The 25,292-nt window shown below is 48.0% G+C and overlaps 1 protein-coding gene across 4 annotated transcripts in view; it reads right to left on the bottom strand.

Annotated features, from left to right (window-relative positions):
- Dnah2 (dynein, axonemal, heavy chain 2) overlaps positions 1–25,292 on the bottom strand; it is a 125,053-nt gene that overhangs the window by 60,536 nt on the left and 39,225 nt on the right. For all 4 annotated transcript variants that reach the window (NM_001100676.1, XM_008767900.4, XM_039087610.2 and 1 more), the window contains 16 exons: positions 15,748–15,894; positions 14,379–14,535; positions 13,774–14,013; positions 13,117–13,305; positions 12,083–12,230; positions 11,061–11,253; positions 9,052–9,252; positions 8,748–8,904; positions 8,223–8,397; positions 7,621–7,784; positions 4,925–5,086; positions 4,720–4,823; positions 1,328–1,484; positions 1,109–1,191; positions 824–1,004; positions 386–524 (listed from right to left, as the gene is read on the bottom strand). In NM_001100676.1, the coding sequence (NP_001094146.1) occupies positions 386–524; positions 824–1,004; positions 1,109–1,191; positions 1,328–1,484; positions 4,720–4,823; positions 4,925–5,086; positions 7,621–7,784; positions 8,223–8,397; positions 8,748–8,904; positions 9,052–9,252; positions 11,061–11,253; positions 12,083–12,230; positions 13,117–13,305; positions 13,774–14,013; positions 14,379–14,535; positions 15,748–15,894 (2,597 nt within the window). The remainder of the gene's footprint in view (positions 1–385; positions 525–823; positions 1,005–1,108; positions 1,192–1,327; positions 1,485–4,719; positions 4,824–4,924; positions 5,087–7,620; positions 7,785–8,222; positions 8,398–8,747; positions 8,905–9,051; positions 9,253–11,060; positions 11,254–12,082; positions 12,231–13,116; positions 13,306–13,773; positions 14,014–14,378; positions 14,536–15,747; positions 15,895–25,292) is intronic.

The raw sequence follows: 25,292 nt of genomic DNA on the forward strand, positions 1-25,292 counted from the left end.
GCATGTATACCTTGGAGGTAGCCAGCAGCTCTCTAATTGAACTGAGAACCACTCAACAAGAGGGAAGCCATGTCTGATACTGGAAACCTAGATAACTACTACTCATTGCCAATGAGGTTGTGGTTATTGGAGGATAATCTACAACCACGAGCTTACTATATATATCTCTGCAATCGCTTTACTGTAGAAATAATTGGTAATAATATTTATGACTAATATTAGCAAGTGTCACTAAGCAGTGGTGCCATTACGACTCACGGTCACAAGGATATTAAGTATGCTAGTGATGACATAATCCTCTTTGGTGATGAAGCCTATGCCACCATGATCCTCAAATGCATACGACCAGCGAAGGCGCAAAAGCGACTGCCTGCGGAGCTCTTACCTGGGTAGTGGGTGCTCCGCAGAGCGTTATTGTCTTTGTTCATGCGGTCCATGATGCCTTTCCAGTTGTTGTTGACCTGGTCAAATAGGGCTGACTCATTGGGCAGCTGCTTGCGGATGTCCTCTCCAAGGAAGATATTCTGAGAGGCCATCGAGTTGGCATGAGAGGCTGTTTCTCATACACCCTCCACCCTCTGCTCCCTGCTCCCACACCAGAGATGGAAACTGAGTAGAAGAGTCAGGCTGTTAGAAACCAATGACTTGGGGTGGAGCGATGGCTCAGAGGTTAAGAGCACTGACTGCTCTTCCAGAGGTCCTGAGTTCAAATCCCAGAAACCATCTGTGATGGGATCTGATGCCCTCTTCTGGTGTGTCTAAAGACGATGACATAAGAAGGAGCTGAAATGGGTAGAGAGAGCCCGGGCATACAGATTCTAACCTCTAGATACATCCACTGCCTCTGCACGGTGAGGACCATCTCAATAACTTCCAGAATGAGAGAGAGGCAGCGCTCCCAGTGGTCCACATCCTTCTCAAAGGCCTTCACGAATCGGGATGCCTTCATAGTCGACAGAGCCACCTGATTATCTTCCAGTGCCTGGAATACTTCTTCTGTTCCCCTGGGACAGGGAGGCTCAAAGTCATTGTCCACAACCATTTTCAATATTTTGACCTCAGTCTGCAGCTCAGACCCCACGTGCCAAGCTCATGGAACCCTGTCTACCTGAGCCGGTGATGGCCCTTGTCCTTGTAGGGTACTATGTCTAGCTGAGTCGAATCCCAGGTTTTGGCAATGTTTTGTAATCCCTGTGAAAAGAAATTGGGACACAATAACCAGGTATCTAGTCCACAAAGATAAGGGACGAATGGGAGGGGCCCTCAAATGTGGCCCGGCTGGAAGTTTGTGCACTGGGAGGCTGGGGAGGTGAGGACGTCATCCTACCACTTCTATGGCCAGCTCCTTGGTTGCAGAGGCTGAGATCTCCGCGATTTTCTCCACATGCTGATCCATCCCTAGTTTCACAATCTGCTCCAAGGTGAAGCTTTCTGACTCCTGATCAAACTCCCTCTGGATTTCCTCTTTGACCTGGTCCCAGTGCCTGCAGCCAGAACAGGAGGACTCACCTACTGGCCAGCTCCAGGGCCTCCCAGCAGTGTCATTATCAACCCCTGGGGTTGTCAATGTGACTCAGTCTCCTGCTTAGCATGTGTGAAGCATTCCACACCCAGCACTGCTGAAGACGGGAGGGGGGTTGGGGACACGGGACAGGGACGACGTCGACACACTACACTTACTCCTCTTGCTCCTTCGCATTGGAAATTTATAATTCTGGTTATTTGCTAATTCATGATTCAATAGATCCTGCTAATTGGGCTCTAAAGTGCAGTCCTAGGCACCACAGGGAATACAGAAATTGATGTGTCAGTCTCCCGAAGGTGATTCTCTGGAGAGGGAGTTAAGGCAGGTGTGCATACAAACCATACATCAGAGCAGGTCTGTGAGGATCACGAGCTGGGCTAAGTGCTTCACGTGCAACTCTGTAATCCTCGCAAGCACTCCATACTGCAAAGTGCTATTATCCCATTTGTAGATGAGCAAACTTAGGCTTAGCGAGCTTAAATAACTTATAAACTGAGGGGTTAGGTGAGACTCATACCCATAACACTGGAGGTAGAACATTGCCAAAAAACAGTACACTGGAGGTGAGCAAAAGCAAAATGGTTTTCTCCCAAACTCAGTCGGATTTAAACACGACTTACAAAATAGTTTATGCTGTTCCCAACTTCTCACCATAATTCCTCCTCTACCACCTAATGAATTCCAGGTCCACTAAAGGAATTAAACTGGGAGACCGTGATATCAGAAGAAGAGTGGATGGATGTGCTGCTGACTTTGAAACAGGGAAAATGTCTTGAACTGGCTCAAAGGCAAAACCATTTTAGCAGAAACAAAGTAAATATATATTTGGCATATATATATATATATATATGGTTTAGCTATAATATATAACTATATAGCATATATATATATATATATATATATATATATGGTTTAGCTATAATATATAACCTAAAACAGGAGGAGACAGAGGAGACATCAGAGAAGAGGCAGGGGTACCCAGGACAAGGAAGATAGCGGTAGATTGCACACATGGGCCCCTCTCTGTGAGTTCAAGGCCAGCTTAGACTACAGAGCCAGCTCTATATCAGCCAGGGTTATGTAGTAAGATCCTGCCTCAAAAAAAAAAAAGGAAGGGGCTGGAGAGATGGCTCAGCAGTTAAGAGAACAGACTGCTCGTCCAGAGCTCCTGAGTTCAAGTCCCAGCAACCACATGGTGGCTCACAACCATCTGTAATGAGATCTGATGCCCTCTTCTGGTGTGTCTGAAGAATAAACAAAATGAATAAATCTTAAAAAAGAAGAGGAGGAGAAGAAATGTTATCATAAAAGCAGGGAGGAATATGGTAGTTTCAGGGGCAGCGGTGGACAGAGTTGGGAGAGATGGTCAAAAACTGTGGAGTTCCCCCTAGACAGCAGGAGCAAGTCAAGAGCTCCACTCCACTACTGAAAGGTTACTAGAGCTAGCAACAGCAAATTGTGTATGTGACAATAGGAAGACTAAGGAGGACCTTTGACATTACTTTTTTCTTTTACATTAATTTTATTTATTTTATTTTATATGTGGGTGTTTTATCCGAATATATGTCTATGCACCATGTGTGTGTTTGCTGGCCGAGGGGGTCAGAAGAGTACTGGATCCTCTGGAACTGTAATTACAGATAGTTCTGAGCTACCACGTAGATGCTGGGAATTGAACCCGGGTCCTCTATAAGAACAACAAGTGCTCTTAACTGCTGAGCCATCTCTCTAGCCCCTGACCTAAGTTCACGTATCTATAACTGTTTCTAAATAAAACAGGAACGCCTGGGAGCTCGGCTGTAACACCACACCCAAACTAGGGAAAATCTGAAGTGTTGTGAAGACAGCTCCCTGGGTAAAAGCATTTCTGTGCAAGAATGAGAGCCTGAGCTCAGATCCCAGCACCCATATTAAAGGCTGAACATGACCAAGTGTGCCTGTAACTCCAGGGCTGGGACATCCGGGGATAGGAAGTCTTCACACACATACACACAGAGACACACATGCACCCTGCACACACACATGAACATGTAGCCTGCGAAAAATAAATCTCAAATATTCTTACCACAAAGGTAAAAGGAGCAAGTGTGTGAGGTGATACGTGTGCTAATACGTGTGCTAATGATCACTTCAGGTAGCTCTCCCACAGTGCATGCATCCTTCAAAAGCAGCATGCTAGGGTTGGGGATTTAGCTCAGTGGTAGAGCGCTTGCCTAGGAAGCGCAAGGCCCTGGGTTCGGTCCCCAGCTCTGAAAAAAAGAACCCCCCCCAAAAAAAAAAACCAAAAACAAAAAAAAAACAAAAGCAGCACGCTGCGCATTGCCTTTCTGTCAACTAAAAACCACATCTGGAGCCAGCGAGATAGGTCAGTAGGGAAAGGCACTTGTTACCCGGGTCTGACAGTCTGAGCTTCACACACACACACACACACACACACACACAGTAATAAATGAACGTAATTTAAAAGTTTTAAATGATTTGAGCAGGTGCTATAGCTTAGCAGTTTAGTGGTGGCATTCATAAGCCCTAAGTTCAATCCTTGGGCGTGAAATAAACTAGGGCCAAGGAGTCGGCACACTGGATAAAGGTGCTTTCTGTGCAAGACTGAGGATCAGGGTTGGGATCTGCAGAACCCCAAAACAAACTGGACATGCATGGCAGCTGCCTTTAATGCCAGCCTTTAGGAAGCAGGGGCAGAAGATCCTTAGGGTAGGCTGGCTGACTAGACTAGCTGGAATTGGGAAGCCCTGGGTTCAGATCCTGCCTCAGTAAATAAGGTGGCAAGTGAGCGAAAAGGACGTCCAATGTTACCTTCAACACAGTGTATGCATACCCAGGTAAGCAAGCACAGACAGGCTGCCCACATGCAAAAAGGGGGGAAATTAAAAGAAATTTACTGGACTGGAAAAATAGCTCAGTGGTTAAGAGCACTGACTGGGCTGGAGAGATGATGGCTCAGTGGTTAAGAGCACCGACTGCTCTTCCAGAGGTCCTGAGTTCAACTCCCAGCAACCACATGGTGGCTCATAACCATCTATATTGAGATCTGCTGCCCTCTTCTGGAGTGTCTGAAGACAGCAACAGTGTATTCACATATAAATTATTTCTAAAAAAAAAAAAAAAAAAAGGAAAAGAAAAGAAATTTACTTGGAGCATAGACTAGAGGGGGTGGAGCAGGGCGGGGCCCGCCTCACCGTTCTCTGAGGGCTGGGTTCCGCAGATCAGAGATGAGCGGCATGGTCCTCTTGAACTGCTCTATTTTGGCGCGAGTCGTTTCAATGACTTCCCAATTTCGGTCCTGAGTGAAAATGGGAGACATCAGAAGACCCATGCTGCCTGAGTACACCCACTCCCTGAGCTGGGGCGGGGCCATGTTGTCCCCTCTCCTGTCCCACCCACCTTATACTCTTTGGCTAGTCTCGTGAGGCGGCGAAACAGCCCGTGGGCCATGGACTCCATGGCTTCCGTCTGCAGGGTCAGGAAGCAACCCGTCTTCCACTGGTTCCAGCTCTCTTCCCAGTCCCGAGTGATCTCCCACACTTGCTGGAGGGCATCAAGCTCCTGTGGGTGGGAGCCAGGAGATGGACAGCCTTAGGTATGGCAGCCCCTGCCCTCCTCCTCACAGCTCAGCTAGTTCCCTTGCCCATCTGGTGATGGGTTCACAATTCCCCTTCTGCTCTCTTGCCTCAAGGGCCCATCAAATGCTAAGCATCAAACGATAAGCATGTGAGAAGTTCCTCAACATCGAGTCTTAGGGAATGCAAATTAAACCTCGATGTGATACCACATCACATCCACTATGGCTAGAACAAAAAAAAAAAAAAAAAAAAAAAACCTGTAAGAGAAAATATGCGTTGGCAAAGATACCAAGGAAAAAATAGGAATCCTCATGTATTTGCTAGTGGGAATGTAAAATGGTATGGTTGTGGGAAATCGCTTGGCTGTGCCTCAAGAACTCAGAAAGTTGCCATATGATCTGGCAATTATATTGCTAGGCTCACACCCACGACCATCAGGGACTATCAGGTGTCCAGACAAGTACACACATTCACCACTCCCTACAGTGCAAGGGCAAAAACACCCATATCCCACCCCCTGGTGCGTGCACAAACAATAGAATCAATGGAATATTAGTGAGCCGTGAAAAGGAACGGAGAGCTGAAACATGCTACAGCATGCATGAGTTGTGAAAACACTGTGAGCTGGGTGGTGGTGGCTCATGCCTTTAATCCCAGCACTCCAGCATTCAAGAGGCAGGAGGGTCTCTGTGAGTTTGAGGCTAGCCTGGCGTACAGAATGAGTTCCAGGGCAGCCAGGGCTACGCAAAGAGAAACCCTGTCTCAAACAAAACAAAACAAAACAAAACAAAACAAAACAAAACAAAACACCCACTATGGGAGAGACAAAAAGCCACATATTACTTGGTGCTCTTGTAGGAAATACCCAGGGTGGGGAACCTACGCACGTGGACACTAGGTTAACAGTTGTCAGGGGAACGGGGATGGAGGGCGTCTGCCTATAGAAATGTGATCCTCTTGGGGCTGGGGATTTAGCTCAGTGGTAGAGCGCTTACCTAGGAAGCGCAAGGTCCTGGGTTCGGTCCCCAGCTCCGAAAAAAAAAAAGAACCAAAAAAAACAAACAAACAAACAAAAAAAAAAAGAAATGTGATCCTCTTGTAGTAATGAAAATGTTTTGTTTGGGGTTTTTTTCTTTTTTAAGATTTATCTATTTATATGAGTACACCATCGCTGTCTTCGGACACACCAGAAGAGAGCATCAGACCCCGTTACAGATGGTTGTGAGCCATCATGTGGTTGCTGGGAATTGAACTCAGGACCTCTAGAAGAGCAGTCAGTGCTCTTAACCGCTGAGCCATCTCTCCACCCACTCCCCCATCTACTTTTTGATTTTGATTTTGCTGGGAGTTACAGTTAAGAGATTGCCATGAATCTCAGAAGATTTGGAATTCTAAAAGTGTTGAGACTATTATAGACTATGTGAAATTATGAAGTTGGACTGAATGCATTTTTGTATTATGATATATCTACAAGCCTATGGGGGCCAGCGAGAAGAATGTGATGGTTAAAACAGCAGGCTCATATGCTCAGTCATCAGGGAGTGACACTACTTGAGAAGGATTAGGAGGTGTGGCCTTGTTGGAGGAAGTGTGTCACTGGGGGTTGGGCTTTGAGGTTTTAAAAACCACATGGACCCAGTGGCTCTCTATCTTCCTGATGTTTGTGGATCTGAATGTAGAAGTCTCAGCTACTTCTCCAGGACCATGTTTGACTGCATGCTGCCATGCTCCCCACAATCTCTGAGACTGTAAGCCAGCCCTCAATTAAATGCTTTGTCTTTTAAGAGTTGTCCTGGTCCTGGTTTTGCTTCATGGCAGCAGAATGCTAAGACAGCAGTCAGTGCTCTTAACCACTGAGCCATCTCTCCAAACCTTAGAATATCTTTAAATTTTATTTGTGTGTGTATGTGTGTGTGTGTGTGTGTGTGTGTGAGAGAGAGAGAGAGAGAGAGAGAGAGAGAGAGAGAGAGAGAGACATGGGAAGGCAGGTGCCGCTGTGCGCACATGGAGGTCAGAGCATAGCTTTATGAAACCTGTTTTTGTCCCTTTACCTTTACAGCTAGGCTTGGGCAGCAAGAGCTATACAACTGAGCCATCTCAGCTCCCCCGGGGTAAGGTTTTGAAATGAGAGACAGTGGTGCGGACTGTGCAGCACTGTGAATAACCTCAATGCAACTACATTGTGGGAAATGCTTGGGCTAGTGTGTGTGAATTTTACCTCAGTTAAAAAAACAAAACAAACAAACAAACAAAACACGGGGCAGTGGTGGCCCACGCCTTTAATTCTAGCACTAGGGAAGTAGAGGCAGGTGGATCTCTGGGAGTTCAAAGTCAGCCTGGGCCACAAATCAAGTTCCAGGACAGCTTGGACTATACAGAGAAACCCTGTCTCAAAAACCAAACCAAACTGCTAATGACTTACTCTGCCGGGTCCTAACCATTCCCCGACCCTGGGGAAAGTGTCCTAGTCCCGCCATTTATTCCCCGGTTTCCACAGGGCCCAGCGTAGTGCAGCACCTTCTCCAGGTTCTGGAGGTCCTTGGAGATCGGCTGCTCAATCTTGAAGATGCCCAGGTTGGAGCGGAGGTTGCTCTCCTCTTCCCGCATGGCCATCAGCATGGCGCGCACCTGCGCGATCTGATCCAGCGCAGCCGTGTGGCCCACGTTGCTGGTAAAAGGCCCTGCAGGAAGTCAAGGTGTGTCAAGGTGTGGCTCAGACCCCACTCAGGTCCATGGCCTCTTGAAAGGCCAGCCTGTGGCTCTCTTAACTTAGTGGGCAAATCCCACTGCTGCCCTCAGATGAGAGAGGATAGGGAAGGAAAAGTGTGTGGAGAGAATAACCTGTTATCTTAAAGAAATCGGAGGGCAAAGTCTGACTGGGGTGCACACGGAGTCAGGGTAAGAACACTTCCTGCCCAGTCCTCCCAACCAGAATCCCACGGCTCAGGGTGAGCTCATCCCAGTCTGCACAGCAGCTTCTTCCCTTCCCCCGCTGCCCACCCAGGTCCCTCCCGAGCCAGGCCACGCCCCCATCTGTTTTCCTGCCTTCCCAGGACAATTTGAATGCTGAGTTCCCAAAACCCAGGCTAAAGGAGAGAGAGTGGTGGAGCAAGGAGAACCTTTGAGCTCGAAGTCTTCTAGAAGGTTGTGGGCCTTCTTCTTGAAGTCATCAGCAGCATGGATGAGGCCTGTCTTGAACTTCTCCTTGTGTTTCTTCAGCATCTGCTCACTGTCCAGCAGTATTTGTTGGAAGGTGAGCCACTCCCCATTGAGACTCTCAAGCATCTCCAGGACCTGGGCGGGACAGAAGGCAGGAGGACCCACGTATAGGAGGCCTCTCCCCACCAAGACTAGGCACCTAGGGTGACACATATGCTGGACAACACTCTCCGGATGAGCCCCGCCCCCACCCCACCCCCGCTCTCGGTCACTGAGCAGTACTCTTCATCAACAGTCTGCGTGGGCGATGGATCCCCTCGAAACTAAACAAGCTCATAAACCGAGGGGCAGAAGCATCATTTGAGTTAGACTTGGTCCTCTGGAGCTCTGAATCTCTCTCACTTCTCTGGGACAAGGTTCCCCACAGTCTGTTACCACTGCCATATGCTGGAGACCGGGATGGACCAAACATTTTGGGTACTTACCGTGTCAGGAACCGGCACCTCGTATTTTTCCAAAATGGTAAACTGCTCGTGAATGGGGGGGATCTGAGTTTCCAGGTTGGGTAAGTCATGCTGCAGGGTGTCCATGAGCTGCAAACTGACCCCTAGCTCCTCCAGCGTCTGGGGAGGGCGGCTGATTCTAAAAGTCAGGAAAGAAAGTGTTAGATGGAAAGCACATCACCAGACACATGTGCACACTCACACACACACACACACACACACACACACACACTCGTGCAGCACACACACTCACACATACCCAGCGCGTGTTCCAGCCAAGCCTTACTTTTCAGCATTGTCTTTGAGGTAGGTGTGCAGGTCCATGAGGCGCCCGGCAGCCATCTCTTTGAGCAGGGTTGTGAACTTATTCTGCCACTCATTGCAGTGCTGCACCAGTGAGAACTTGAGGTGCGAGCAGTCCAGCATCACAAACTGAATGTTGAGGACTGTCTCCTCCTTCTGCACGTTGTTTGCCACCTCCGTGTAGCTGTAAGAGCCCCAGATGTTAGGTGGGCTTTATTCCCCTACCGGTGACCCCAACACCAGGGCCCCACTCCTTTCCTTCCACCCAAACCTACGGTCCTAGCTGGTTCTATTGCTGGGTATCACCGGGCCAAAGCAACACCTGGCAGACTGCTGCAGCCATGTCCACCTCCCAAGCACTGGGCAAGACAGAACAGCAGTCTCCAACTCCCCACCCCGCCACCCACCACCCACCACCCACTGCCCTGTGGCCCCACAGCCTTGGAGTCAGCCACCTAGGTCCAGGCTGGGCTCACAGCACAGCTTCCAGCTCAATTGTCTTGGGTGCTTTGTTTAGGAGATAAAAGCTTTTGCATTTTACCAGGCTGGATTCAAACTCACAACAGAACTGGTCTTCCCACCTCAGCTCCCTGAGTAGTTGAAACTACAGATGGGCTTATTTTTTTCCGGTTTTGGTTTTGTTTTTTTCCTGGGACTCTTGGACTATCTTCATCCATAACGCAGTGATGGCCGCAGGATGTGTCCTGGACATGCTGCTGCACGCAAGTCCCTCTGTCTGCCTCTGTTCCTGGTCTGTTCACTTTGTGGGGAACACACTTGGGGGCTCCCATCTGCACCTCGGCTTCTGCTGTCTCCTCCTGTGCCCCCTGCCCCATCTCTGCCTGGTGAAGAACTGCCCCTTCTAGAATTGCATGGCCCCTGCAGGAGCCTTCTCCATGAAGCCTTTTCCTATTGCCTCTGCCTCTCCTCCTGCTTTACCGAGGATTTCAAAGTCCCCCAGAGATCTGTGTGGTGACTCCCAACCTGCAGCTCAGTGCTCAGAGCTCACAGAGTGTTCTCAGATGCATCTAACACACTGGGAAAGAGGAGAGCCCGTAGGACGTCTTCCCACACTGGGGTTATGCCCTGGAGACCCCCAATTCCTGTCCTTGTCCCACCCCCACCCCATCGGTCTCTCCTTTATTCTAAGCCATAAGGTTTATGTCTTTGCATCTACTGTAGAGTACATCTGCAAGTCCAAAGCAATGGAGTCAAATAGTCATGGGCTGAAATTTCCCTGAGTGTGAACTCAAAGAAACCTTCTTTCTGGCTCTTTATAGTAATGGACGCTAACTGGCAAACCTCAGCTGGCCCTGCCCCTGCCCCTGCCCCTGCCCCTGCCCCTGCCCCTGTCCCACAGCCTGTGCGCCTCATCATGTGCACAGCAAGGGCCTTCCAGGCCTTCAGAACTCACAGGTGCCCACAGGATACATCTAACAGCCTCGCATCCTACAACGGTTGCATAATAACCATCGTGCTCTAGCTGAAGTGTGAGAGATGTAAAACCCCTGCCTGAGACTGCATAGCCAGTCAAGTGTTAGAACTGGGCCACCTTCCCAGCATGCCACTCTCTCAACCACGCATTTGTCCTCCTCGCTACACTAAATGGCCATGGCCTGGCCACCCTGAGAAGATGCAGTGAATGTCAGAATTTCAGAATCCTCTTCTGCTTCATTCCAGGCTTCAGAGTTGTTAGAGAGTCTTTTCCCTCTCTTCCCCTTCCCCTCCCCCTCTTCTTCTCAGGTTTTCCATCATTCCCATGTCTACAATTTCATCCTTCCTTACCAACCCTTGCAACACTTCTCTAAACAACTGCCTTTCCCTAAACTTAGTCCAGATCTTTCTGGATCTCTCTGGTATTCTCTTCTTGTAGCCCAGGGTCTGCAATGTCTGTACCTGAGGCTCACCCAGGCCCTTTCCCAAGTCTCTGGGTCCCGTCTCCTCTGCTCGTGAGCTCTGTACTTGTGGATACACTTCCCTTTCCTCACTCACCGGGCAATGTCAGCATCGAAAGAGGAGACAGGGGGGTTGAGGCGCTGGTATCTTCGGATGAAGGAGTCCTTGTTGATCTCCCAGATCTCCCGATACATGTCCCAGGTCTTGAGGTAATTCTGCAGCAGACTTGCGTTGTTCGTCATCCCACTGCTGATCTGGGCCTGGATCTTCCTGATGTCCTCGTCTCGCTCTTCAAAGGGCCAAGAAAGACGCTTCTCACTGACACCCACCCCAGCCCACGCTCAGCCTGGCCCCTGGCCACTGCCTTGGACTTCACACACCACCTGCTCCACCCTCTCCACAAATACATGTACTCAAACATGAGCACTGGAAAACAGAGGGGAGGGGCTGGAGAGATGGCTCAGGGGTTAGGAGGACCTGTATTCTATTCCCAGCACCCACGGGGAGGCTCACAAATATCTGTAACTTTAGTTCCAGGGGATGCAAAACCTTTTTTTCTGGCCTTGGTAGGCACCAGGCACACCCATGATGCACAGATACACATTTATGCAAAACACCCATACACATAAAATATTAATAAATTTTTTTTTAGAAAAAAAGAGCTGAGCTGTGGTAGCGCACACCTTTAATCCCTGCCTTTGGAGGCAGAGGCAGGCGGATCTCTTAGGAGTTCAAGGTCAGCCTGGTCTACAGAGAGAGCTCCAGGATGCCCAGGGCTACACAGAGAAACCCTGTTGTGGGGTTGGGGAGAAAGGAGAGAAGAAGGAACCCCATGGAGGCAGCAATGTGTGACCCCATGTCTCCTGCTCAGGATCAGAGGCCTTTCCTGTGGGAATCAAGGCCTCTTTAAGTCCAACATATGTCTCAAACTTATCCTTGGTCATCTCCCGGCCCAGTTTTCACAATCCACGGGTATGAGTTATGTCTCCAGTTTCCTCCCTGTCCCTGCTCCTTCTTCAGCGGCCCCTTGGCTGGTTTTCCCATCAGCCATCGAGATGACTGGCCCAGTGTGAGGGAAATACCCTCATCTCTTGTGTGCCTCCCCAAAGCCCACTCACCCACGACCACATGAATAGGTTCTCGAGTCATCTTGCGTTTGGTGAGGATATCGGGGAGGTGACGGAACACAGAGATGGTAGAGAAGAGGTGACTGCCTATGTCATTGACCACACTCGCCAGAGTCTGCAGTGTTGGGGAGAATTCCACCTGTGGGCGGGGTGGGGGGGCACAGAGGAGCTAAGTGCAGCTGGCAGGAGACACAAGCCTCAAGGCCTCTCAGGCTCAACACCTCAGAACTGGGCCTGCAGACTGAGGAGGAGGATGACATTTAAGTAAGGAGAAGAGGGGCTGGAGAGATAGCTCCGTGGTTAAGAGCACTGATTGCTCTTCCAGAGGTCCTGAGTTCAATTCCTAGCACCCACGTGGTGACTCACAAGCATCTATAACTCCAATTCTAAGGATTCACTACTCTCTTCTGGCCTCCACACACACATCAGGCACACAGACATGCATACATGCAGGCAAAACGCCCACACTCATACACATTTTAAAAAGAAACTCCGCGGTTAGGAGCATTGACTGTTCTTCCAGAGGTCCTGAGTTCAATTCCCAGCAACCTGATGCCCTCTTCTGGTGGGTCTGAGGAGAATAACAGTAGACTCACATGCAAAAAAAATAAATAAATAACTTAAAAAAAGAACGAACCCTCAACTGGTTATCCAATACTAAGGGGCCCAACCCAAAAAGCACAGATATACAAACCACACTAAACAGACTACTTATTATATATAATATATTATATTTCCACATAATATATAAATATATATAGCCCACGGAGTTTGTTTATATATAATTATACACACACACACACACACACACACACACACACACACACGTCATAGTTAAAGGGGTCATGAATTTGAGAGAGAACAAAGAGAACATGAAAGGCATTGAGAAGAGAAAAGAGAAGTGGAGAAATATTGTGATTCTGTTTTAATTTTTAAAAATTAAAATTGTTTAAAAATAATAATTGAAGGTAACTGAGGACTGGGGTGTGACAGATTTTGAGGTGTCAGAGGCTTGGCGGCCTTACCTGTGCCCCACCACCCTGCACATCGCTCTGTAAAATGACAAGGACCCTGAAGAGTGGGTTTGGAGAGGTCTTCCCGTCCCCGTTGATGGCCTTGGAGAGTTCCAGCAGTGACCACTTCACGTTCAGACGCAGGGCGTCCTCCATCATGTGATCCAGCCGTATGGTGTAGAGCAACCACTGCTGCTGAATCTGGGGGAAGAGGAGAGAGAGGAGCCTCTGGAGGGACCAGCCTGGGCAATGAGGCGGGCCAGCAGGAGGAGGAGAAAGACAGCTATAGAAATGCTGGGTCAGGGTGGGTTGGGACCGCTCAGTGGTTAGAGCACTGGCTGCTCTTGCAGAGGACCCAGGTGCAGTTCCCAGCACCCACGTGGCAGCTCATAGCCATCTGTAACTGCAGCTCCAGGGGACCTGATGCCTTCCTCTGGTCTCTGACCGCAGCAGGTACACACGTGGTGCACCTATGGAGGTAAAACACCCGTAAACATAAAAAATAAGTCTTTAAAGAGAGGTAAGATCCTGGATGCTGCAAGAAGAAACCTGAATCTGGGACCAGCGCAAGAAGGATATTCACAAAATCAGTGAAAGGACCACAGTGGCGTGGTAGGAGGGTATGTGTGTGGGTTCCCTGCCACAAAAGCCTGGTCACAGGATGCCTACCTCGGGGCCATCGTTCTTGAATACTTCGAAGGAGTTGGTCAGGATGTTGATCACATCCTGATGCAGGTTCACCAACTTCTGTTGTACAGCCATCCGGTGCTCTCTCTGGGCCTCCTCAAACTCCAGGTCTCTGTACACCTGCTTGCCGGTGATGTGCACCAGCAGCAGTTCCGACATCTCCTGGGCCTTCCAGCCGATGGTCAGGGTGGAGGCCTTGAAGTCGTTCACAATCATCTGCACCTGGGGTCAGGCCCCCGCCCGGGTCACCAGTGGCACCTTCTATGACACATGCCCACCTTGAACCATGCCAGCACCTCATGTGGACCTGATTCTACTCCCCCACTTAGCCTCTGCCAGAGTTTCTGACACTGAAAATGAAAACACTCCCACCCCTTCAGTGAGGAAATACTTGCCTGGCATGCACGAGATATCGGGATCGATTCCCAACAGCAAACTTTAGGGAGGAGGGAATTCTCCCCAGCAAATTTAATTTATTTTGTAATACTTCCAGGGCCTCCTCCATCACCATGACTTGGGTGTTGATTAGCCATGTGTCAGCCTTCTGCCAGCCTTATAGACCTCCAGTGTCTGTGGCCACGGCCTACCTTGCTGGCATGTATGCGACACTCGGTGATGAAGAAGGCACTGGCCCCCTTTAGGGCCCAGTTCAGCTTCTTCAGTCCTGGGTGGATCTTCTTATCCAGGAATCGGATGCGCTCTTTGAACAGGGCCTGCTCATCTGGGGACAGCATGGCAATGATCCTGTGAATGAGGGAAGACTGTGGCTGGGAGAGAAAACTGCGAAGGCGTCCCCTCGTGCCAGGAAACTTGGCAGGCTCTGAGGCTAGCATCCTAGCCTGGAGCTCCCTAAAGAAACTGTGATAGTGCATGTGTTATATACAGTGTGCTGGCCAGGGGCTGATGGGGTGGCTCAGTGGTAGAGGCACTTGCCATTAAGTCAGACGACCTGAGTTCAATTCCTGGGACCCACTTGGTGGAAGGAGAGAACCAACCCCCATGAGTTGTCCTCTGGCCCCCACTTGCACCCCAGGGCTGGAGAGATGGCTCAGCAGTTAAGAGTACTTGTTTTTGCTTAGGACTTGATTCAGTTCCCTGCTCCTACATGGTGTTTCTCAACCATCTGTAACTCTGATCTCAAGGGATCCGACATCCTCCTCTGGCCTCCTCGGGCAAAATGTGGCATGTGCCAGTGGGGAATTTAATTCCATAATATAAATGGGGACACCTGCATGCAGCTAGAGGCTACCACGTTGAATATAAATATAGCCTTTCTAGACATTCAAACGAAACTACATGTTTCCATTCCTGTGGACTGAGGTAAGAAAGGCCGTACGACTGTGTCTTCCCAAAATCTTTAACTTCTGCTGGGGTATTAAAAGGCATTGGGGGGCTGGAGAGATGGCTCAGAGGTTAAGAGCTGCTCTTCCAGAGGTCCTGAGTTCAATTCCCAGCAACCACATGGTGGCTCACAACCATCTGCAATGGGATCTGATGCCCTCTTCTGGTATGTCCAAAGACAGCTACAGTGAACTTATATAAATTAAATAAAATAAATCTTTAAAAAAAAAAAAGGTGTTGGGGGCCGGTGTGGCCATGAAGGGTAAAGCTGTGATGAATGGGGTTGGTGTCTTGAATAAGAGACCTAATACAGCTCCATGGAGGACGCTGCAAGGGGCAGCCGTTTAGAAACCAGGAGGCAGAAAACTTCACCTGACACTGGATCCACCCCGACATTGATCTCAAACCCCCTGAGCTTCCAGAACGGTAAGCAATGGATTTGGTTACTTCTGAGCCACCCCATCACTTTAAGAACTGGCTGCGGGGATGTAAGAGCGGGAAATGGAAAGTCATTTTTCAGGATGGAAGAAACGTGATGGTGGGAAGCTTCAGGAAGAGACCACATTGTCAGGCAGCTACCGTGATCGCAAGGCTGGGACAAGGATGGAGGCCCACCTGTTGTAGTCTCGAGCAACAAGGAGCAGGTTCTCCCGGAGAATGCGCAGGTCCTCAGCGCGATCAGCCACGTTCATCACGTAGTGGGGTGTCTCGAACAGCAGCCGCTCCCAGTAGTCAATCTCCACAAAGAGGATCAGGAGCGTCCTAAGGGGAAAGCAGAATGGTTCAGGGTCCACCAACCGCGCAGAGAGGACTGCGGGTGGGCAGGGCACAGAAGGAATGTTCTGACAGAAATGAAATAGGCCTTCCAGGTGACAAAGGCAGCCTGGATGGAATCAGTCATTTCTGCCCCTTCGGGAATTTCTGGGTGTCTGAGGCAAATGGCTGCGCGTACAAGGTGAAGACACTCTAAGTGCTGGAAGCTGAGCAGTGGACAGCTGATCAGGAGCAGAAGGGGATTCTTGAGTGGGCAAGAACAACAGCCCAAGAGCTTGGGGAAGTACCCAGCTCTCTAAAAACCCGGGGGGATCGCAGGTTCAAGGAGACCGAACAGAAGGAACTTCAAAAGTGAGATTCAAACAGGAAGACCAGTGGAGAATTCAAGAAGCAGCTTCCCTGTGTCCTTTCCTGACTCCATAGAGCAGGGGGTCCCTCCTTCGTGACAGCAATGTACTGATGAGGACAACGCAACAAGAATCAAGAGATGACCTTGACTGGGGACCCCGGGCCAGGAAGCATAGTAGCATATACTGAGAAAGCGCCGGATGTACACAGTCCTTCACAGGCTCAGGGTTAAGACCTTAGCATTCTTGCTCACTGGGAGATCCACGCTCTGGCAGTAGACAGCCATACATATGTGAGGGCGTGCAGTACACCGAGAAAGGATCCCGTTTGGAAGATTTCTTTCTGTGGCCTCTGACTAGCCTGGGAGGAAAGTCTAAGAAGAATTTGGGAATACTCCTTGAAATAGCCACCACATTGATAGGCAACATTTACTGTTGACAAACCCTGCCCACTCCTTCCCAAGCTTCCAATCAGCTTCCAGATCTTTTGCTACAAGGTGAATGCAAATACGATGTCCAAGGAGCCTTTCTAATCTTTTTCTAACACTCAAGGGCTCTTGTTTGCTTGCTTTGGTGTTTTGAGAGGATCTCATGCTCCCAGGCTGCCCTTGGTCACACGGAGGATGACTTGAACTTCTGACATTCCTGCCTCGGTCCTCGGAGTACTGAGATCACAGCCACACCCCGCCTGTTCAGCTGTGAGGGCGATGCTGGTGCCCAGTCCACAGCACCCGTCTGTCTTACAGATTCTCTGAATCTCTGAGCGCATTGGTGACGACCCTGCTGCTTTCCATGTTCCCTCAGGGCACAGTCTTTCTTCTCTCGTGTTTGGTTTGGGCTTCCCCCTTCACACGCAAAGTTCAAAATGGCTGCAGAAACACTCAGAAATCCAGATAAGAACAAGGTAAAAATGGACTGAGACCTCTCAGAAGACGGGAAAGAGGAGGACACAGAAGTATAAGGTAGAGAACAGCGTCTGCAGAGACAAACTAGAGAGTGCCCCATTAACAATTTCACATTGATTGTGTGCTAAAGGGAATGCTGTGTTGAACGTAAGAATTAATTTCATCAATGACATCCTGGAGCGTGCAGTCCAGTTCCCAGCATCCTTGGCCTCTTCCACCTTCCCTGCCCTGCCACACCCAGGGACCCTTCCTCAGGTCTAAAGCTGCCTGAGCCCAGCTGCTTCAAGATTATCCAAACCACCTGCTCTCTGACCTCACAAAGACCTCCAGGAGGTGATATTTACTTCCTCTCCTGTTCACTTCCTGCTCGGGCGGGCTGTCCTTTATCTCATGGCTCTTGTTTGTTGTCTATGCAGGGGATGGCTCCATGCTACACATGCAGCATAGACCCTCTCTCAACTGCACTGAGCGACAACCTCCAGGCCCAGCTCTCACCACTTTTTTGCCAGTGCTCACTCTTGTCTTTTAGTCTAAACATCTCACAAAAACTCCTGCACAAGCCAGGCAAGTTCATGCATGCTTTTAATCCCAGCACTTGGGAGGCAGAGGCAAACATATTCAAGTGAGTTTGGGGCAGATCTGATCTACATTTCAGGTTCCAGACCAGGGGGTGCGGTGTAGGTGAAACCTAACATCCGCCAGGCTAAGTCATGTGACTGGCAGCTGGGGAAGCTGATAAAGATCAGATTAGTCCAATCAGCTGTCTGGCTCTCCAGGCTACATCCTGTGTCCTTCCCAGTTACTCTCTTTCTCCTTCCTCCAGACCTCCAGTTGTATCACAGAGCGGTCTTGATAAGCGCACTGTGATACCTGCATGAAAACACACATGTTGGCCAACTGGACATAACTCCAAATGCCCACAGACAACTGATTGATTTGTTTGAGGGGGTTTCTCAGTGTGTCCCTGGCTGCCCTAGAACTCACTCTGTAGACCAGGCCAGTCTTGAGCTCACAGAGATCCTCCTGCCTCTGTGTCTCAGGTGCTGGGATTAAAGGAGCATTGCTGCCTCCACATCTGGCTGACAGCAGATTTTTAGTAAGGAAAAAAACCACTGGAGAAAGGAGAACATCTTCAACAACAGTGCTGCTCAAGCTGGACAATTGCAGGCAGAAGAACGGAAACAGATCCATATCTCTATCCATCCGGCACAAAACTCAACCCCAAATCTGGTCAACCTAAGACTAGATACCCTGAAGTTGACAGAATAGGAAGTGTGCGATAGGCTTGAACTCAGGAAAGACCTTTCTGAACAGGACACAATACCAAATCACTAAATCAACGATTAATAATTGGGACCTCATTAAAATAAAAACCTTCCATATCAGCAATGGACACCATCTTTTGAGCAAAGCAGCGGCCTACAGAATGGGGGAAAATTCTTTTGACAATTATATCTCTTCAGTCACTGTCTGTAAGTCCCACTCTTCCCAAAGCTAGTCTCCTTTCCCCAGCAGAAGGCCATCAGGTGAGAGCCACCTAAGCTCGGTGCTACCGGCTGTGAATTGACCTCTCTCTCCTGCCTGGGCTCCCTTCGGGTTTAAGAGCTCAGAGCCCCTCCTCTGTCTGTACTAATGCTCCCTGGAGCTTTGTCCTCCCTCGGCCACACTCTCAAGCTCTGCCACACCTTCTACCCCCTCAACATCATAGTTCCTTCCCACCATTGGAATATGGCCTAAATTCCATAATCTCAAACCATGACGAAGAAAAACAAACAACCTTCTCTTGACTGCTGTATCCTACAGGTATTGACTTCTGCCCTTCCCTTCAGAGCCTGCTTCTTTAAGGAATTGTTCTGGAAGGGCCCCTTTCACTTCTCTTCTTCTCCCAGTCCTGCCTCCCCACTCCACTCTTACCCCTAAGAGGACTCACCAAGAACTCCCACAGCTACATCCAATGAGATGTCATGGCTTCTTGGTCTTATCTTCCCTGACTTCTGTGTAGGCTTTTTAAAGTTATCATTTGATTTTATTTTGTGTGTATGGCTGTTTTTCTTGCATGGTATCTACATACCACTTCTGGAAGGCCGGAGGAGGACGTTGGATTCCCTAGAACTATAGTTACTAGACAGGCTGGTCTGTGTGTCAACTTGACACAAGCTGAAGTTATCACAGAGAAAGGAGCCTCCCTTGAGGAAATGCCTCCATGAGACCCAGCTGTAAGGCATTTTCTCAATTAGTGATCAAGGGTGGGAGGACCCAGCCCATTGTGGATGGTGCCATCCCTGGGTGGTGGTCTTGGGTTCTATAAGAGAGCAAGCAGAGCAAGCCAGGGGAAGCAAGGAAGTAAACAACATTCCTCCATGGCCTCTGCATCAGCTCCTGCTTCCTGCCCTGTGTGAGGTCCAGTCCTGACTTCCTTTGGTGATGAACAGCAATGTGGAAGTGTAAGCTGAATAAACACTTTCCTCCCCAACTTGCTTCTTGGTCATGATGTTTTGCAGGAATAGAAGTCCTGACTAAGACAGTTACAGACAGTTGTGAGATGCCATTTGGGAGTTCGGGCACTCAGGTTCTCCAGAAGAGCAGTCAGCACTCAGCTACTCAGCCATTTCTCCAGCTCCATCTCTGTTGGTGTTGATGTTAACAGAGAATATTCCACTTTCCTGGGACCCAGCCTTCCCCAGTTCTCTCCTTTGACCTCCTCTTCAGTGGGAACTGTCCTCTCTGTGGTATCTTGGGGTCCTCTCACTAGAGTACGGGGGAAGAATTTGCTGCCCCCATAGCCTGCTTCAGTCGGGACTCGTGAAGGGTCTTACTCCCTGTCACTCTCCTGCGGCGAATAACCTGAACCCATGGCTTCAGCTGCCTCCGAAAGCTCCTCCGTTCCCATGTCTCCTCAGCTTGTCCCACGGGCATCTCCAGCTCAGTGTGTCCACAGACAAGAGGAACCATTGTCACGCTTGGAGCTCCTGTCTCGGGAGAGCAGCCTCCAAGGAAGAGGATGATCCCAGAATAGGAGCACCCCAGGAGGAGGAGCACCCCAGGAGGAGGAGCATCCCAGGAGGAGGAGCACCCCAGGAAGAGGAGCACCCCAGGAAGAGGAGTACATGTGAGGAGCACCCCAGGAAGAGGAGCACCCCAGGAGGAGGAGCACCCCAGGAAGAGGAGCACCCCAGGAAGAGGAGCACCCCAGGAGGAGGAGCACCCCAGGAGGAGGAGCACCCCAGGAGGAGGAGCACCCCAGGAGGAGGAGCACCCCAGGAGGAGGAGCACCCCAGGAGGAGGAGCACCCCAGGAAGAGGAGCACATGTGAGGAGCACCAAGGAAAAGCACTGCCCACGTCTATGCATGGTGTAAAGGCCACTTGTGTGTCCTCCCACAAGCTCAACTTTCCAATGCCCTACCCACTACTAACTACTAACTTTTGTTTCTGTAAAGCAAAATCCAGACATTACATACCCTAGGACTATGTAACGCCAATGTCATGACAAGTGGCAACAGAAATTTGCCTAAGATTAGAAGAGAGACTCCATCTTAAAGGGCTAGAGCCACAGCTGTCACCATATAGGACCTCATATAGCTAAATTTTCTGATTTTTCAACACAGACCATCAAAGCCAATTCTTCTTTTCCTTCCTCCTCCTCCTTTTCCTCTTCCTCCTCATTTTTTAAGACAGAGTCCTGACTGTCCTGGAACTCGTGCTGTAGGCCAGACTGGCCTTGAACTCAAGAGAGGTCTGCCTGCCTCTGCTTCCTAAGTGCTGGGATTAAGGGCATATGACACTATGTTCAACTCAGAATGTCAATTCTTATACAAACACCTAACATTTTTACATCATCACCAACTCTCTGGCTGCAGTCCTCAGCAGGTGACAGCATCCCCTCCCCCACGGAAGCAGCACAGCAGGCTGCCTGTGCTCTATGTGGCTGCTGTAAACGGAACATGCAAGATTTAAGGATGTCTCTCTGTGTATGATATATTTTATAACAAAACATATTCTTGGGGGGTTGGGAATTTAGCTCAGTGGTAGAGCGCTTGCCTAGCAAGCACAAGGCCCTGGGTTCGGTCCCCAGCTCTGAAAAAAAAAAAGAAAAAAAAAACATATTCTTAGGGCAAAAGAGACAGCTCAGTGGTTAAGAGAACCAGCTGCTCTTGCAGAGGACCCAGGTTTAATTCTGAGCACCCACATGGCAGCTCACAACTATCTGTAGCTCCAGTTCCAGGGCTCCCATATCTTCTTCTGACCTTCTTACATACATACAAATACTTACACACATAAAATAATAATTTACAACGGGTGGTGGTGGCGCATGCCTTTAATCACAGCACTGGGGAAGCAGAGGCAAGTGGATGTCAATGAGTTCGAGGCCAGTCTGGTCTACGGAGATCGTTCCAGGACAGCCAAGGATTCATAAAGAAACCCTGTCTTGAGGGGCTGGAGAGATGGCTCAGCGGTTAAGAGCACTGACTGCTCTTCCAGAGGTCCTGAGTTCAATTCCCAGCAACCACATGGTGGCTCACAACCATCTGTGATGAGATCTGATGCCCTCTTCTGGTGTGGCTGAAGACCACATGAGATAAATCTTAGAAAACAAATAATGCCAACAACAACAACAACAAATTCATGTGAAAATAGGTTGAATGCCCTGGATTGGTAGGGTCAGTCAGGTCAAATAACCAGGAACAGCACCAAGCTGTGTATACACACGCGTGCGCGCGCGCGCGCGCACACACACACACACACACACACACACACACACACACACACACACCATTTGACAATCTCCTCATTGCCATCCAGACAGAGAGGCTGCCTCAAAGGATCCTCTCCTTTTTCAGAATAAAATGTTTTTAGCTCCAAGAAACACTGACCGAGACCCACAGAACATCTCAGGCACTCTGTCTCTAAGAAGAGTTGTTAGCATGAATTTTGTTGAAAAGCAGTGGTTTGGTTTTTTGTGGGTTTTTGTTTGTTTGTTTGTTTTTTCAATAGTGTCTCAGGAAGCCCCAGCTGGCCCTGAACTCACCATGTAGCCAAGAATAACCTTGAATTCCTGATCCCCCTGCTTCTACTGTCCAAGAGCTATGACTGCAGGTGTGCCCTCCAACCCTAGAAAAAAGCCAGTATACATTTGGATGTCTGGATCTCAGACACATTAAGAAAAGGCTGTAATTATTGAAGATGTATTTTTGGATAATTTTACTCAAAGTATATGGTTTATTAATTTAATGTCAGCTCTGTGGTAATCTGGAATCTATTTCAATTTGGGGGGGTGACAAAAATTCTTTGTTATAGAAATTGTAATAAGATAGTCCTTGTCACAGAGGACAAGAGCAATGACAGCTAAAGGAGAGTAATGTATCAGAAATGACTTGTATACACTGAAAAACGGCTTGTGAGCAAAAAAGGATGCCAACTGAAAGGAGAATGCCATCTTTGTACAGAAATATTCAAAACTGTAGAGATTTTCACTCTCCTAAACGGAACCTATCAGTTTAACCCAATCCATATTCTAATAAAAATAGGAATGTGACTATTTTGGGAACAAAATAAATTGTTTAAAGAATTCTTATGAGAAATGCATATCAAAAATAGCTAGGAAATTGAAAAAAAGAGAGAGAGAGAAAGGAAGAAATGAGGCCAATAATTAAAACAGTTTGGTTCTTGCACATGAATAAGCCAGAAGACCAAATCTAAAAATAGATTTGCTGGGAGAGTTTTTTATTATTATTGTTATTATAAATACAGCAACTCATTAAATGTCTGGGTATAGCTAGTGGCTTGCCTAGCACAAAGCCCTCCAGCAGTGTAGGAAAAAAAATTAGCAAGATTAGGTCAACTTGGGGGTTGGGGATTTAGCTCAGTGGTAGAGCGCTTGCCTAGCAACCGCAAGGCCCTGGGTTCGGTCCCCAGCTCTGGAAAAAGAAAAAGAAAAAAGAAAAAAAAAAGATTAGGTCAACTTGCTTTCAATCTATCTAAAAATATAAAAAACACAAGATGAATGTATAACATCTTCCCTACACCACAGTAATTTTCAAACGGATTTAAGACCTAAATGTAAAGGACAAAATCAAGCAACCTGATGACAGACACTTCTAATCCTAGCACGTGGGTGGTACAGGCAGAGGGGTCAGGGCAACGTAAGAAACTCAAGGCCACCCTACCTCACACAAACACACACATATATACACATTATACACACACATTATAAACAAATGCCCATTATACACACACATATTAAACTACACACACATTATGCACACACACACACACACACACGCATATATACATATACTTTTTTATCTATCCTGCAGTCAATGAATAATATAAAAGACAATATCACATCTTAAACTTTCTAGAGAATCTATTTTCACCTTAAAGGGGGAATGATTTAAAGAATAAACCTATTTCGAAGGCTCATTTATCTGTGATGTATGTTTTAAGAGACTGTGGAAGATAAACTGCTTTGCTGTCTCTGAGCATCTTAAACACAGAGCATCTTCACTAACATAGGCATTATTTATAAAGCTGTTAAAACTCCTTCAAAATGAACAAGCCTCTCTGAACTACAAATCAACAGTGGGTCACCAGACATTTAATGAATGTCTTTGAAGCAGGAGATAAAGGCTGAAATCAGGGAAAATTATTTTCTGCCTAGAACTGTAACCCAAGGCAAATGTGCTAATAGGAAGGCAGAGAAGAGTGGCTGGTAGCCATGCAAGAACTCAGACTTCAGCTCCCATGCATCCTCCCTTGAAAACTACCAAAGGATGTGCTTGACCCAAACAAAGATGGAAACCCACAAAGAGGAAGTCAGAGGAAATGATTAACTAATTAATTAATACATGATAAGAGGGCTGAGGTCGAAGTTCAGTGGTGGGACACTTAAAAAGTCAAATGTACAGGCTACAGAGGTAGCTCAGTGGTTAAGAGCACTGACTGCTCTTCCAGAGGTCCTGAGTTCAATTCCCAGCAACCACATGGTGGCTCTCAACCATCTGTAATGGGATCTGATGCCCTCTTCTGGTGTGTCTGAAGACAGTGACAATGTACTCATAATTCTATACATTAAATAAATAAATCTTTTAAGTCAGACAGACAACAAAAAAGAGACTTGGGGAAATTCTATGTGACTTTTCTGAACCAGATCTTGAAGTCGACCTCACTCGCTGATGAGGCGGCCTGAGAGAACGTGAGGCTGAAGCACCTCAGGTACAGCTCGGAAGACGGTGAGGAAAATATTGTTTGAAGGGATTGTATTAGTCTGTTTGTAGGAATTAACAGCAGTGAACAGTGTGCTAACAAAAATATTAATTACTAATGACAAAAACATCACGCAGGCAAGGAGAGAGGTTCCTCAGTCCCCTCATCTAGGTGCAATGGTTTCAACACCTGCAATGGCCGCCCAATGCCATGGGTGGTGTCAAACCGTGGGTGACTTTTTTTGCTTTTTTCTTATGAATCCATACCCATGAGAAGATTAATTTGAGAATTAGGCACAGCTAGGCTTGGGGGCACATGACTGCAATCCCAACACTTAGGAGGTTGAGGCAGGAGGATTGCCACCAAGTTCTAGGCCAGGCTAGGTTAGAGAGTTCAAGGATGTCTCAAAAAAAAAAAAAAAAAAAAAAGAAGTAAACAGAGTAAGAGGTCAACACAATGACTATAACAATAAACTGTGGTTAAAAACTAAGAGTAGAGTCTTTCTCTTTTTTAAGGGTCCAAACAAGTAGGAATGTTCCCAGGCCCCTGTTGAAGAGAGCCACTGAGTCAACACAAAATTGCATGGCTTAGCAGGTAGCAAAGTGGTCATCCACGCTGAAGATTAAGATCCATTTTAGCCATCAGAGAGGGTGAAGGGCTTGAATATATAGAGACGCTTCTGGTAGTCTAAATATATTCTCCTATGTTTTCAAACTGGAGAGGTTGAACTTGTCTCTATTCAGAATAGGATTTTCAAAAATAACTTGAAGGTAAATTATCAAATTTTGTCAGTCGGCAGAATGAATTTGGACAGTATCTCCTGAGGTTGTTCTAAAGAGTATAGTTATTAAAAAAAAAAACTTATAAAAAATGATGTTTAGTCTTGACAGAATTGCGTCAATAAATTTCCAGAGCACAAATTCTATTGAC

This window comes from Rattus norvegicus, chromosome 10, assembly GCF_036323735.1.
Source record: "Rattus norvegicus strain BN/NHsdMcwi chromosome 10, GRCr8, whole genome shotgun sequence".
Classification (NCBI taxonomy): domain Eukaryota; kingdom Metazoa; phylum Chordata; class Mammalia; order Rodentia; family Muridae; genus Rattus; species Rattus norvegicus.